Here is a 16,202-nt window from a genome sequence, read left to right as displayed (position 1 = left end):
TTTCAAAGATACATACATATACAAGAATATATTAAACATATTAGAGTGGCATTGTATTGAAGGGGGAATAGATATTGGACATGAATGGAAAAATAATAATAAAATAAAACAGTAGTGGACCTTTGTATGGGTCAGTGATAGTTTTAATTGAATTGAGGGATGAGAGTAATTGAGTCCTTCCTCCAAGTTGATAAAAGTTTGAAAGCAGTACTTCTGACTGTGTAATAATGACTGTGTAACTACTGTGGACGTAAGCTGAATTTGGTCTATTATCACGTTGATCTCAGTTCATTTGGTTGATCTCTGTGACAGAGCAGATATTTATATATATTTTTCTCCCTTTTAACCCTGATCATCTGTCAACAAGGACACCATACTAGAATTGTTCTGAGGGAATGTTATTTCTGGTAACCAAGGAGCTTGGATTTTAATGGTGACATGTGGATAGCAGATAGACGTTGGTTGGCCCTAAATGGGGTAGGAGGTTGAAACTGAGAACTTGCATAAATCCAGGATTCCTGAGAAAGGGTAGACGAGAAAAAATGTCTTCTACCAGCATTAATTGACAGTATGAGAAACTGACTCACCTAGCTTTTGAGTTGGAGGGAAAAGTTCTCAAACAGGTTTGAGTTTGAATATACGTAGTTGCTCTTAGTGTACATATTTTCAGCTTAGTCCACACAGATTTCCATAGATAAAAGCCTAGCTTAGAATGAATTTGACAATCACAGATTTCTTAATCACCTGTGGAATTTAATCTATCCTGATCCAATATCAGAAGTAAGAACAGCAGATGACATGATACTGTATATAGAGAACCATAAAGATTACACCAAAACAAACTACTGGAACTGTAAAATAAATTTAGTGAAGTAGCAGGATACAAAATAAATATCCAGAAACCAATTGCATTTTTGTACACCAATAATGAACTATCATAAAGGTAAACCAAGAAAGAATTCCATTAAACATTATAAAAAAATACTTAGGAATAAATTTAACCAGGTACGTAAAAGACCTGTACTTGGAAAACTATAAGACACTGAAGAAAGAAATTGAAGAAGATACAGATAACTGGAGGCACATACCATGTTCATGGAAAAGAAGAATTAGCATCATTAAAATGTCCATACTACCCAAAGCAATCTATAGATTCAACATAATTTCAGTCAAAATACCAATGGCATATTTCACAGAACTAAAACAAATAATCCCAAAATTTATATGAAACTACAGAAAACTCTGAATAGACACAGCAATATTGAGAAAGAAGAACAAAGTTGGAGTAGTCATACTACCTGGTATCAAGACTACAGTAGTCAAAACAACGTGTTACTGGCATGAAAACAATTACAGATCAATGGAACAGAATAGAGAACTCAGAAATGAACCCTCACCTATATAGTCAATTAATATTTGACAGGGGAGGCAAGAACATATAATAGGAGAAAAACAGTCTATTCAATAAATGGTGTTTGGAGAATTGGACAGATACATACAAAAAAAAAATGAAACTAAATCACTTCTTATACCATGTACCAGAGTAAACTCAAAATGGGTTAGAGACTTAAATCTAAGACTTGATATGATAAAAATTCAGGAAGAAAACAGAGGCAGTGAAATCTCAGAAATTTCTCTTAGCAGTATTTTTGTCTGCTATATCTCTGGCAAAGGAAACACAAGAAAACAAAACAAAACAAAAACCAAATAGGACTACATTAAACTTAAGTTTTTGTGGAGCGAAAGAAACCATCAACAGAATGGAAAGAAAACCCACTGAATGAGAGAACATATTTGCCAGTGATATATCTGATAAGTTGTTGATTAATATCCAAAATTTATAAAGAACACAAACAACTGAACACCAAAACAACAAACAATCCAATTAAGAAATATGCAAAGGACCTAAATAGATGCTTCTCCAAAGAGGACATACAGATTGCCAATAGACATATGAAAATGCTCAATGTCACTAATCATCGGAAAGATTCAAATTAAAACCACAGTGAGGTGTCACCTCATATCTGTCAGAATGGTTATCAATAAATTGTATTGGTGAAGATGTGGAGAAAAGGGAAGCCTTGTACGCTGTTGATGGGAGTACAGATTGGTGCAGCCACTGTAGAAAACAGTATGGAGTTTCCTCAAAAAATTAAAATTGAACTGTCATGTGACCCAGCAATTCCATTCTGGGAATACGCCTGAAGAAACTGGAAATACAAAATCAAAAGAATATATGCATCCCCATGTTTATTGCAGCCCAAGTGCCCATTAGTAGAGGAGTGGATAAAACCACGATTGTACATTTACACAATGGAATGCTACTCGGCTATAAGAAAGAAGGAACTCTTCACCTTTTGGGACAGCATGGATGGACCTGAAGAGTATTATGCTAAGTGAAATAAGACAGTCAGAGAAAGAGAAATAACATATGATTTCATTTATATATGGAATCTAACGAACAAAATAAACTAACAAATGAGATACAGACTCATAGATACAGAAAACAGACTGACAGCTGTTAGAGGAGAGCAGATTTGGGGGGCTGGGTGAAAAAGGTGAAGGGATTTAACAAAATAAAAAAACCAAACAAACCCCCAAACCATACACCTTATAGACACAGAAAACAGTATGGGGATTAGGAGAGGGAAAGGGGGGTAGTGGGAGGTAGGAGAGGGTAAAGGTGAGATAAATGCTGACAAAAGGTGACTTTGGATGGTGAACACACAATACAAGGTACAGATGTTGTATTATAGAATTAGACACCTAAAACCTATATGATTTTATTGTCCAATTTTACCCAAATAAATTTTATAAAAATTAAAAAAAAGATGTAAAACAAATAGAGAGATTAGACCCTTAGGAACATTGCATTATGAATTAAGCTGTAAATTAAATGGCATAAACAAAGGATGGACTAATAAGCATGGGAGCTCTCCAGAATGGATCAGCAGGTATAACTTATTGAGGTGTTGTTTCAGGACTGTTTGAGAGTAAAAGCTAATACAGTGTAGTAAAGATAGCACTAACTGTTTAATGTGTTTTAATTTTGGCTTTGCACTTGTTATATAAGCTCAGTACTTTTAATGTTTCAGTTTTCTCAACTGTGAGAATAGAATTACCTCACAGAGTATCATGAGAATTAAATGACTATCTATGTAGATAGTATACTCAGTAAATTTATTATTATTAGATATATGAAAGAAGGATTTAAAACACGGACAAAGATCAAAGCACTATAAATAATTTTAGGCAGGCTACAAAACAGAAAAAAACAGGATTTTAGACATGAAATATGTAACTAAAATGAAAACTTTCTATATTAGTTAAACTGAAAATTAGAAGAAGCTAAAGGGATGATTAGTGAATTGAAAGATAGCTAATGAGATATTATCCAGAGAGCAGTAGGACAGATAAAAAGATAGGATTTACTGAAGAGAAGTCTGTGGAAATTGAAGTTTAAGTTATTGTACATGGACAGGAGTTTCAAAAAGACAGGAGAGAGAGAATGGGAGGCAATTTTAAAGGAGACGCTTACTGAGAATATTTCTGACTTGATGATAGGAAGGGACCTTCAGTCAGAAGCAAATAGTTGTTGAGCAGGAAAATATCCACATCTGAGTACATCATAATGAAACCATATGATAAACTGATCTTAAAAGCTGCCATAGAGAAAAATTTACTAAGAAAGGTTAACATTTAGGCCAGCAGCAGGCTTTTCAACAGCAACAGGAGCAAGAACACGGTAGATTAAAATCTTCAAAGTTTAGTGAAAAACATTGACAACTTGTAATTCTGTACCCAGCTAAACTGTCATTCTTCAATAGATCTAAAATAAATACATTTTTTTCAGACTAACAAAAACAGTTTTCTAACTATGGGTCCACATAAACAGACAAAACTTGTATCTAAAAGGAAGTAATGAGATGCAGGAAAGAAGAGTTGAAAAAGGACATTAATATGACAAGTAGGAAAAAAATAATCATATAGCAATATAATAGTTTGTCACAGTCCTAACAACAATATTACCTTTAAACCTAAACTCTGAAGTCAGTTGAGGTTTTATCCAATAAAAGTGAAGACTTTTGGAAAAAGATCATAAAAGGAAAACCTAATCAGTTGCTTGTACTTGTTGGTATAATGTTGCTAGATGATAGAGCAGGTAAAATTTCGCAGCTAGATTGGTTTTGTCTTTCCCATCAAGAGGAACATCATGGGACGAATAGGGTAGGAGGTATATTTGAAGAGTGGAAAAATGAAAATGAAGCCCAAGATGTGTGAAGAGATATTATAAAAAAACATCCAACAGATCTACCCACTTGCTACACAAAGTGTGATTTGAACACCAGTAGCGCTGGCTCATCTAAGCGTGTGTTAAAACAAAGTCTCGAGCTAGTTTAGATCTGTTGATTCAGTTTTTTTGATTTTTGATTAAATTTATTTTTTATTACAACATTACTACCTATGATATTATGTACCCAGAGTTTTTATTTTAACATAACAGTCTTCTTAGTTTGAGAAGTGCTATGAAATTTTTTTGTCTTTTGGCTAGGACAGTTAAATCCCAGGTGCAAATAAAGTCACTGATCTGTTACTGATTATCAAGTAATCAGGAAGGTAAGAGGTTTTTGAGGCTGGCTTTGAGGAAATGCTATTTTGATTTAAAAAAAAGAAAAGGTAAGAAAGGGTATTGCTACATCTATGCATGATGTAATTTTTTCCTAAGTGCATTTTTAGGATGGAATATTGGAGGACCTTAAAGATGAAGTGCTGATTACTAAAATTCACCACTAAAACTAGGTCATCTCAGACTCATTTTATATTCTTCTTTGAAAGGAAGTCTGGAATATCAGGAATATATGACAGATAAGGTAGATCTATACTTTTCAAGGCATTGGTAAGGCAATGCAAGTGAGATGAGGAAATGTAAACTGGATAAGATGATAATTAGGTTTCTTCATAACTGTAAAATGACTTTTTCTAAAAGCTGGTGTTTAATGATGTATGTTAGCCTACATGTAAGTTTCTGGTAGTATCTAGTATCTCTCTATCCTTGACTCTTCCTTTCAAATATTTTTATTAATGAATTGGAAAAAATATGGGGGAGGAGAGCATAATGTGCATGTTAATAAGAAATTCATCATTCTAAAAGATCTTTAAAGAGCAAAGTAGTGGGCTAAGTCAAGCAGGATAAAACTTAAAAGGATGACTGTATAAATCTATTTTTCTATCCCTTTCTTCAGCAAACAGCTGGCAAAAACCAAAATGAAACAGAACCATAAAGACCAAAAGAAGCAAAACAATACCCTGGCTGGTGTGGCTCAGTTGGTTGGAGTGTCATCTCATAGACTGAAAGGTTGCAGGTTGGATTCCTGGTCAGAGCACATACTTAGGTTGTGGGTTTGATCCCCAGTTGGGGTGCCTACAAGGAGCAATCAATTGATCTCTCTCTCTCTCTCTCTGTGTGTCTCTCTCTCTTCCCCTTCCTCCCTCTCTCTCTCTCTCTCTCTGAATAAAGAGATGCCAAAAATAATCTAGCTTAAAAAAAACAAAACAAGCAAAACAAAAGTTTACTTAAGTAATCCTTCAATATTTCTATAGTGGCTGCCTCCCCAACCCCAAAACACAAAACTTTATCTAATCTTAGATTGTATTAGAAGTGTCTAGAAATAAAGATGAGGTAATTAGATCATACCTAAAACATTGAGTTCTGGGTACAAAGGTTTAAGAGACATTGGCATATTTAAACATGTTTGGACTCAAAGCATCTGACACCATGGCATGTCAAGGAACACTTGAAGGTTAGCTTGGAAAAGAAATACTCTGGAGTACATGATAGTCTGTATGTATCTAAATGGGTCTGTTAAGTGGAAGAGAATGTGGCCTGTGGGGTCATACTTGGGCCAATGGATAAAACTACAAGTAAGAATTTCTTTTTTTTTTACTTCAAGATAAGAGATAACTTTTTTACTATAGCCATTAAAAGAAGAGTGTGGGCATACTCTAGAGAGGAACTGTGTACCTGGTTTTTATTGGCGGTGTTAAAATACTAGAGAAGCCTGCTTAAAAGAGACATTGTATGAAGAGTTTCAGTTGGGTTTTAGATGAAAGATTGAATCGGATTATCTTAAGGGACCTTCCAGTGGGGAAATTCTTTGTGACTCTGAGGGTTTTCACATAGAGAGGGCTCTAAGTCTTAGTTGGTATTAATTCTACCAGAAGGAGGAAGTATTACTGACGTGTTGGCTTAGGCAGGTCAGGATAGAACTAGGCTGGCTGACTGCTTTGTTGGATTTGCAGAGACCAAGAGTAGTAACATTTCCACTGGGATGCAGAGCTTTTTCAGTATATATTTTGTATAGCCAATGGTGTCTTCTGAGTCTGCTCTAAATTTTTAAGGGAAAGTGGGTGGAGATGATATTGACATTGCTTTTTTAGATTATATAAATTGGCAGCTTTGTTTTTGGTATGCAAAGTACAAGTAAACTGTACTGTGAAATGGTCTTTTTGATATTTCTCTGAGCTCTTCAGCTTTTTGTCAGGTGTGTGGATTCAAACAAAGCTTAATGTATTTTGTTGAAATATCCTTTTAAAAAGGTTTTCTTTTCGTTTTTTTTTTTTTTTTTTTAAATAAGTACCCACAGTAGAATTGCTGGATCATATGGTATACCTAATGATAACCATTCTGACTCATGTGAGGTAGTGTCTCAATGTGGATTTGATTTACATTTCTCTGTTGGTTAGTGATGTTGAGCATCTTTTTTTTTCCTTAAGTATATTTTATTGATTATGTTGTTACAGTAGTTCCAGTTTTTTTCCCCTTTGTTCCCCTCTGCCCAGTACCCCACTTTGCTCCAGCAATCCCACGCCCTTTAGTTTATGTCCATGGGTGGCGCATATAAGTTCTTTAACTTAACCCTTTCCTATATTATTCTTAACTTACCCCTGTCTATTTTGTACCAATCGATTATGCTTCTTAATCTCTGCACCATATCCCCATTTCTCCCCTACCCTTCTCCCAGCTGATAACCCTCCAAATGATCCCCATACCTATGATTCTGTTCCTATTCCAGTAGTTTGCTTAGTTTGTTTTTGTTTTTATTTTTTAGATTCTGTTGATAGTTGTGAGTTTGTTGTCATTTCAGTGTTCATAGTTTTGATTGTCTTTTTCTTAAGTAAGTCCCTTTGGCATTTTGTATAATAATGACTTGGTGATTATGAACTAACTCCTTTAGCTTTACGTTGTCTGGGAAGCACTTCATCTGCCCTTCCATTCCAAATGACAGCCTGCTGGATAGAGTAGTTCTGTTTGCAGGTTGCCTTTCATCACATTGAATACTGCTTGCCAGTCCCTTCCTGCCTGCAAAGTGTCCTCTGAGAAATCAGCTGATAGTCCTATAGGCACCCCCCCTGAAGGCAACTCTCAGCCTCTCTCTTTCTGCCCCCAGGACTCTCTCTTTATCTTTCACCTTTGGCATCTCAATCATGATGCGTCTCGGTGTGGTCCCGTCTGGGTCCAGCTTGCCTGGGACCCTCCGTGCTTCTCAGACCTGTATGTCCATCTCCTTCACAAAATTTGGGAAGTTTTCCTCATTTTTTTCAATTCTTGCTTCCTCATTCTGCACTGGTTGACTGTGTTTTTCTTCCTATGTTCCAAATCATTGATCTGAATCCTGGTTTCCTTCCCTTCACCATTGGTTTTGTGTGGATTTTCCTTTGTTTCACTTAGCATAGACTTCACTTCTTCTCTTATGTGTTTGCTGTACTCAAGCATATCTGTCAAGCCTGTGAGCATCTTTATCACCAGTGTTTTGAATTCTGTGTCTGTTAGGTTGGCTATCTCCTCATCGCTTAGTTCTCCCAGTGGAACCTTGATCCATTTCCCATTTTGGGCCATACTTCTCTGTCTCCTCATTCTGACTGGCTCCTGTGTTTGTTTGCCTCCGTGTCCCTGGTAGAGCTGTCACTCCTGTTATGTTGTAAGGGGCGGAGCCTTGGGGATTTGTCAGTACAGGACGACCTGTTTCACCACGTTGTGGCGCTGTATGTAGGGGAGGGGTTCGATAGGGAACAACGCCACCTGCCCAGCACTCACCCCTTTTCCAGGCACCTCTCCCACCTCTGTATGGGACTGGCGCTCCTCTAGCTGTTGCCCTGGCCGTCGTTCCCAGAGTGGGTGGGTCTGCGGATGTTCTAGGACCATGGGGGCCCTTTAAACAAGTGGACTCTGCTGAGAGACCGGCAGTTTCTGCCTCCACCCCAACCCCCCTTGGTCTGCACAGTCAGAAGCAGTGATGTTTGCTTTTCCCTGGTGCTGGGACCGTGAGCTGTTAGGTCCAGTAAGGAGCTGGGAATGCTCCCCAGGTGTCCCTCCTGACTTTAAAACGTGTGACTGCACTTTCTGCTGGCCTGCAGCCGCTGCCACTGCTGCTGCCACCACACCACGTCCTCTCTGCCCTGGCTCCACCCCTCTGGATGAGTATTTCTTCTTTATATCTTTGTTTGCTGGACTTCCATGCAGTTTTATTTCCTGGAACTTCTGGTTGTTTCTAGTTTTGAGGTAGTTGTGTTCCTTCTTAGTTGTGGAGGGAGATGCAGTGTGTCTGTCTGTGCCTCCATCCTGGCCAGAAACCAAGCATCTTTTAATTTGTCTGTTGACCACCTAATAATATATGTCTTCGTTGGAGAAATGTTTCCCTATGTTTATTACAGCATTATATACAGTAGCCAAGGTGTGGAAGCAACCTAAGTGTCTATCAATAGGTGATGGATAAAGATGTAAATATATGTATATGTGTATTTATATACACACATGCAAACATACCATGGAATATCACACAGCAAAAAAAGAAATAAAATCTTGCCATTTGTGACTTGAATGAATCTAGATGGTATTTTGCTAAGTGAAATAAGTTGAGCAGAGAAAGACATAACATACGGTTTCATTTATATGTGGAATCTGTAACAAACAATTCAAAACACCAACATACTCATAGAAACATGGACCAAAGTCTTGGTTACCAGAATCGATGGGGGAATGGTGTAAAGGGGAAGGGGAGTACAGTCAATATGTGATAAGTTGACATGGTAACAGATGATTGCTAGAATTAGTGGGGTGATGGCATTGTAAGGTATAAAAATGTGGCATCAATATATTTTATACCCAAAACTAATACAACGATATGAGATTGTATACCAACTATACTTAAATAGAAAAATAAATTTAAAGAAAGGTTTACTTGTGTATGTTGTCAACCCCATGGCTCAATGCTCTTCATAGAGCCGCTTTTCTAGATGGGAACAATGGGAAATGTGGTGGTAGGAAGTTGTACTTAGTGATCTTGGGCAAGTCACTTGGTTTGGGATTTGACTTCCTCAGTTTTAAAATTTGGAGTTTAGATTATATTTTTTAAAATTTTATGAAATATTGGCAAATACAGGAAAAATATGGAAAATCATATAGTAGATACCACTCAGATTTAATTTAGATTAATGGTTGACCACATTAGGTGAGCTTTTAAAGGTCTTTTAAAAGGAAAGTTTCTTTCAAAGTCTTGTTCTAAACTAAATATTCAATGGAAGACTTGATTTAAGTAGAAAATTTTGTTAGAATCTCAGGTTTTCAGAACTGGTTGGGCCAGGAATAAAGATCTGGAAGCTGTCATGGAGTTGGTGGTTAAAGCCTTAGGATTGAATTGGCTTCTGTAGAAGAAGTTGTTTAAAGTGAGATGTGAAGAGAGGGAAACAACAGAGGATCCAGTAAAGAAAACTGAAAAGGTGTGGTCAGTGAATTAGAAAGGGAGTGAATTATATTGTAAAGTCATGAGAGTAATTAGAGGAAACAAGCCACTGTTTCCATGCAATAATTATTGCATTTAGATAGATCTGTTTATTGATGTAAAAGAACAGAGGGTTAAGATAGGTTGAGATAATAGTTTTATGATCAGCAGAGTAGCCACTTTTCTATTTATGTCTATTGAAAATCTTGTAGAGAATAATATTCAGTTTCCGTTGAAGTTGGCATGACCTGTTTGCCACAGACCTTGTTTGGCAAGCTGGGGATGCAGTTACTCCACCTCAGTTGATGTGAATTAACAAGGTCTTATTCCTCCTGCCAGGAGTGGTGTTAGGGTGATGACTGTGTGTCCTGCTAGTCTCTGATGTGCTTTCTTGAGGATGGTTTTTTTTTTTTTTTTTTAATTTTGGTTTTTCAATTACAGTTGTCCCCTTTCCCCCTAATTTCTCTCCCCCACCCAACCCACCCCCTCTCCCGCATTTAGGATGGTTTTTGTGGGTTGCAAAATAGGGACCTCACACAAAATTATACTATGAATTTTAGTTCACTCCAAACTAAAAAATCAGTTTAGAATTCAGATCAATTAATCTAGTAGTAACTAAGTGATTTTTGTGGTTGGTTTATCTCAGATGTCTGGACCAGAACATTTAAATTCTGCATTTCATGAAAAGCAATTTAGGGAAATTTAGACTTTTGTTATCTTACACTTTAGAAAGGACCATTGGAACTTAGCGAAAATCATGTAATTCATCTTTGCAGTCGATTTTAATTCTTGCTCTGAGGATTTTAGTGCTGGATTCAGGCCCCCAAACTAGAACTTTAAAATGTAACATCTCTTGGATTCACTGGGCTTGACTTATTGTAGTTCTGCTATTTGTCAGTAAAACACATTTTTTAAAAACCACTGCTACTCTTTTGTTTCCTTGTCCCTGAGGAAAACTTTAAGTAGACTGCTATCTGACACATATGTCAAGTTTACATTTCATATAGTATTCTTGAGTATCTTCATTAGCTGTTTGTAATTTTCAACAGATAGATTATATACATGTTTTGTTAAATTTATATCTAAATATAATACTTAATTTTTTGGGAGTGATTGTAAATGGTCATAAGTTTATAAACAAGTTTAATATTGGGTCATGTTTAATTTTGGCCAATTCACAAAATACCTACATTTTACTTATTTTTTTCAATTATAGTTTGTATTCAATATTACTTTATATTAGTTTCAGGTATATAGCATAGTGTTTAGACAATCAGATACTTTACAAAGTGGTCTCCCTGATATTTCAAGTACTCACCTGGCACTGTGCATAGTTACTATAGTATTATTGATTATATTCCCTGTGCTGTATTTTACATCCCTGTGAGAATTTTGTGAATATCAACTTGTACTTCTTAATCCCTTCACCTTTTCTACTCAATTGCTTAATCCCTCTCCCCTCTGGCAACTGCCAGTCTGATTTCTGTTAGAAAAAATAATAAACACTAAAACGGTATCATGATGTGCAGAAGTTTTACATTTTAATATAGTTGGATTTACCAGTATTTTTTCTTTATGATGTATCTCTTTTGTGACTTAAAAAAAAAAATTCTTTCATGCCTCAATGTCCTAAAAGTATTTTCATAGATTTCCTTTTAGAAGTTTTGAAGATTTGCTTCTCATATAAAAACCTTTAATCCACCCAGAATTAAAGAGTGGGATTTTGCCCCACTCTAAAAACAATTCATCAGTTCTCTAAAACAGTTCTCTAAAAACAATGTATTGAGTACTCTATCCTTTTTTCACTGAGTACAGCATCACCTCTGTTTTATATATGTGTGGGTTCCATTGTGTGTGGGTCTACGCTGAGTTCTGTTGCAGAGGTCTGTTACTTCCTGTACTAATGTTATGCTGTCTAATTTTGCTTTGAAAAAACTCCACAAATGTTCTGACATAAAATACACTGCATATATTTGAAATGTACAATTTGGTAAGTTTTGACATATACACCTGTAAAATTCATATACCACATCAAGATAATACTGTCCCTAAAGGTTTCTTATACCTATTTGTGCTCCATTCTCCTGCTCCTCCCTGATATTCTTCACTATTCTCCTCTTCCTCCCTCATTCCCATGTACCCTTTTATCTGCTTTATATTACTGTAATTAGTTTGCATTTTCTAGAATTTTACAGATATGAAATCATACAGTATGCTCTTTTTGTATAGCTCTGAGGGAAGAGTGTAATACAGACTTGGTGATTAAGATAGTAGAATCTGTAGACAGACCATTTAATCTTAAATTCCTGCTCTGTCACTTATTTATATATCTGAGATCTTGGGCCTGCTATCCTTTCTAAGTCCTTGTTTCCCAGGTGGCATGGGAGAGTGAAATTTTTAATGGGGAGAATGCTTGAGGATAGAATTTGTGGGGATTTTTTAATATACTGTATATATGATTGGCAATTATATGACTTACATGCATGACCATATACAGGAAGGTTCAGAAGGCAGAGGATAGAATGAAAATGATTTAATATAGAAGTAAATAATTGTAAAATAAATATGACTTAAAAAAAAAAAAAAGGAGATGATGTGAGGCTGTGTTTGAAAGGATTGCTCAGGCTGGGAGAAAAACAAGTGAAACCAGAACAGAGATGAGTAACAAAAAAGATAGGGATGATAGATCAGAGGTTACCTTATGGACAAAGAGTACATTTAGTAGGCATAGAAGAAAGAAAAGAATTGTTTCAAAAATGAGATCTTCAGAGTTTGAAAGTTCTTCGGTGGACCTTTCCAGAATATAATATGGTTGACCACATATCATGTATTAAAATAAAGTAGAGAAAAATTAGAGGTGAAAGAGGGTTTAGTGATAGGACTTATGAAGAATTATAAGTGGGACCCAAAGTGATTGCTTCCTTACTGTCTGGCTTGGTGGCATTTAAGTGGTTGGTATAAATATAGTTTAACAGAGTGAAAGCTGAGTAATTTACGTATTTTCCTTCCTAGTATAGTTGGATATGATTTGTAAGTACATAATGACTTAACTATAGCAGTCTCAAATGAGACTAGTCACTTAGGAAATTTTCTGTAATACTGAGCAATCAGTGCCACCATACACACAGTATTGGTTCTCAGATACCTTATAGTTCAGTTACAATATTAGATCATCCTTGAGAGTTTTGCTGTACTTTAAATGTGAGTCATTACCCATATTACCTGTATTATCTTTGTCGGTTAATCCATACTCTGACACAGACAATAATAAAGGACAAGTTCAAGATTAAAGACGTTTTATAGAAACATGCTTGATATCTTAGATTTGCACTGGCACTATGGCAGGCACCAGCTGCATGAGCATTTGAATTATGGCTAGTCCAGATTAAGATGTGGTGTACAATATGCATTGGACTTTGAAGACTGAGTATAGAATAATGTAAAATAGCTCATTAAATGTTTTTTATATGGATTATGTATTTGAAATGACAACATTGGATAGATGTTAGATTAAATAAAATATATTTTAAAAATCAATTTTGCCTGTTCCTTTTATCCTTTTTAATGTAGCTGTTATAATAGAATATTTAAAATTTCATGTATGGCTTTCATACATGATTCATATTCTTATTGAACAGCACCTTCTTAATATGAAAGAAATCTACCTCCCTTTTTTACCTTAATCAAATGCGTAACTATTTGCTGAATTATAAATTCTTAATGGAAAAGCAAAACACCAAAAAAAAATTTTTTTTGGTGAATGAATATGTTTAATAAAATTTGCTGTGGGTAGATTTAAAAATAAATGCAATCATTAGATGTCTACTTATTTTACAGTTATATCCAACAAAAGCTATTAAACTTTGAAGATAAATGGAACTGGATGCCAGACTTCAGCTGACTAGTCTTGTGATCTGAAAGTAGACTTTTGCTTTGTCTTGTACAAATATATCTAAGAGCATTATGGAATTGTCCTAAAGCATCATGTTTTATAGCTAGATTGTATTATCTGATATAGCAGGTGTCATGCTTGGTAATGCTTATGCTTTCTTTCTAATATTAGATTTTCTAAAGCAGTGTAGTGTTGCCTGGGAACTTAGAAATTAGAAATACTAATTCTCGAGTCTCAACCCTGCTGAACCAGAAACTCTTGATGGCTAGGACAGGCAGTCTGTTTAAACCCTCCAAATTACTCTAATGCACATAAAGTTTGAGAAACGTAGTCCTAGTTTATACTACTTTTTAGAAGTAGCAAAACTTAACATCTTTATAAAATTCTCCATTTTGTCCTCCTGATTCAGATCTATTAATCTTGCTATCATCTGATGGTAATTTAACTGATGTAAATTTTATTTTTATTATAAAAGCACTCCCAAAATTTTAGGGTTAATTTCTAAATAGGAATAATTATTTTTAAAGTGGTTTTTATTTGATTCTAATGAAAATTTGTTTTATAAGTATCATTTAGGCAACTATATACATACATTTGAAGGGAATTCTATTTATCATCTGTAAAAATCTTACATTCTTAGGTGGATGCTCTTCGATTGCGTTTGGAAGAGAAGGAAACCATGCTGAATAAGAAGACAAAACAAATTCAGGATATGGCTGAGGAGAAAGGAACACAAGCTGGTGAGATACATGACCTCAAGGACATGCTGGATGTGAAGGAGCGGAAGGTTAATGTTCTTCAGAAGAAGGTAAGTGGAGGTGTTCTGAGTTCATTTGGCATACATTATATATACATACAACTGAGTTATACCTAGATGTTGTCAAAGTGTCTTTCTCATTTCTCTGTTTATATTTTTGTTGTTAGCACTTGAAACTGCTACTGCAATAGGTAAATTCTTAAAACTGCTCTGTATATTCAGTTTTTAAAATTATTAAGTAAACACCATTCATATCTTCAATAGTATTTTGCATGCTGTTATTTCTGAAAAGTGCCTTGTAAATTGCCAAAGTGTTTACATTGACATTTTTCTAGTTCTGTATTGGGACTGTAATGACACGAATTAGTATTTTACATGGACTTGGGATGGTTACAACTCATCTATGTGATTAATAACACTATAGTTTTGAATAGAAAACATGCTACTATAATTAACATGGTGTTAATGTGTCAAAGAAAGGAGTAATTTCTTTTTACCTTAATCATTATTGGAAAGAGGCTAACTTTGGAATAAATAAGAAAAGTACTAATAATTTTTCCTTTTTTAGCTTAGTTAAGGGATGCCCTTGAGGTAGCAGTTATAGTGGACACTGGTAGTTATTGTTCATCTCCATTAAGATGATATGATAGATTAGAAATATTTGACATTGTCCTAGTTTATTTTTAACCTCTAACAGTAGCCAAGAAATAAAACTCTTTGCTAAAACTCAAGTTCAGCTTTTTAAAAAATTTACAGAGTACTATGTCCTGTATTTGTCCTATTTTATATTAGTCTGGTTTCTGTTTACTTTCTTTTTTTAAAAAAGATTTTGTTTATTTATTTTTAGAGAGAGGGGAAGGGAGGGAGAAAGACAGGGAGAGAAGCATCAATGTGTGGTTGCCTCTCATACCGCCCCCAACCGGGAACCTGGCCTACAACCAGGGATGTGCCCTGAGTGGGAATTGAACTAGAGATGCTAGGCCAGCACTCAATCCACTGAGCCACACCAGCCAGGGCTCTGTTTACTTTCTATAAGTATTTACTTTCTATAAGTAAATATAAAAATTTGGTAACCCTAAATATTAGTTTAGTATATCTTGTTAGTTGATGCTGATTTGTTTTACCTTTTTATGCCTGTATGTACATGCATTTGTGTATATGTGTGTGTGTGTGTGTGTGTGTGTGTGTGTGTATATATATATATATATACACATATATATATATATATATTGCTCACCCTTTATCTCCAACTGCTTACTTTCCCTTACCTGTTTCTTATGTATTTTTCCAGAAACACTCTACATATACACAGAAATATATACTTTTTTATGTTTACCTGTTTTTCTTCCAGAAACATTTTATGCATAATCTGTACAGAGCAAAAATGCTTCTTTTAACACAGATGTTACCATTTCTTATTGCCTGTTCCTTTCCTTTTTTTCTGTTAATATATTTTGGAACTCCTTCCAAGGCCTTCCTCATTGGTACAGCATTCTATAGATATACTGTAACATATTTGACAAGATTTCTACAGGGAGGAAATTTAGTTTGCTTAAAATTTCTGCTTTTATCTAAAGGATGCTGCAGTTAAAAAATATTGTACATATTTAGTTTATACGTATGTGGTGTATATTTGTAGAGAAATTCCTTGAAGTAGAATTGTTGGGTGAAAGGATATGCATTTGTAATGTTGGTGGATTTTTCCAAGAAACAAATATGTAGGTTAGAATGCAAAAGCTGTTTGGAATTGATACATGTCTTATTTTTAACTAGG

The 16,202-nt window shown here is 35.1% G+C and overlaps 1 protein-coding gene across 3 annotated transcripts in view; it reads left to right on the top strand.

Moving 5' to 3' along the window:
- Window positions 1-16,202, top strand: part of ERC1 (ELKS/RAB6-interacting/CAST family member 1) — a 520,356-nt gene that overhangs the window by 148,241 nt on the left and 355,913 nt on the right. For all 3 annotated transcript variants that reach the window (XM_090273801.1, XM_090273803.1, XM_090273802.1), the window contains one exon: window positions 14,312-14,479. In XM_090273801.1, coding sequence (XP_090129927.1) covers window positions 14,312-14,479 — 168 coding nt within the window. The remainder of the gene's footprint in view (window positions 1-14,311; window positions 14,480-16,202) is intronic.

This window comes from Furipterus horrens, unplaced genomic scaffold (assembly GCF_987537825.1).
Source record: "Furipterus horrens unplaced genomic scaffold, mFurHor1.1.pri manual_scaffold_4, whole genome shotgun sequence".
NCBI classification, from domain to species: domain Eukaryota; kingdom Metazoa; phylum Chordata; class Mammalia; order Chiroptera; family Furipteridae; genus Furipterus; species Furipterus horrens.
This window is presented reverse-complemented; position numbering and strand designations above follow the sequence as displayed.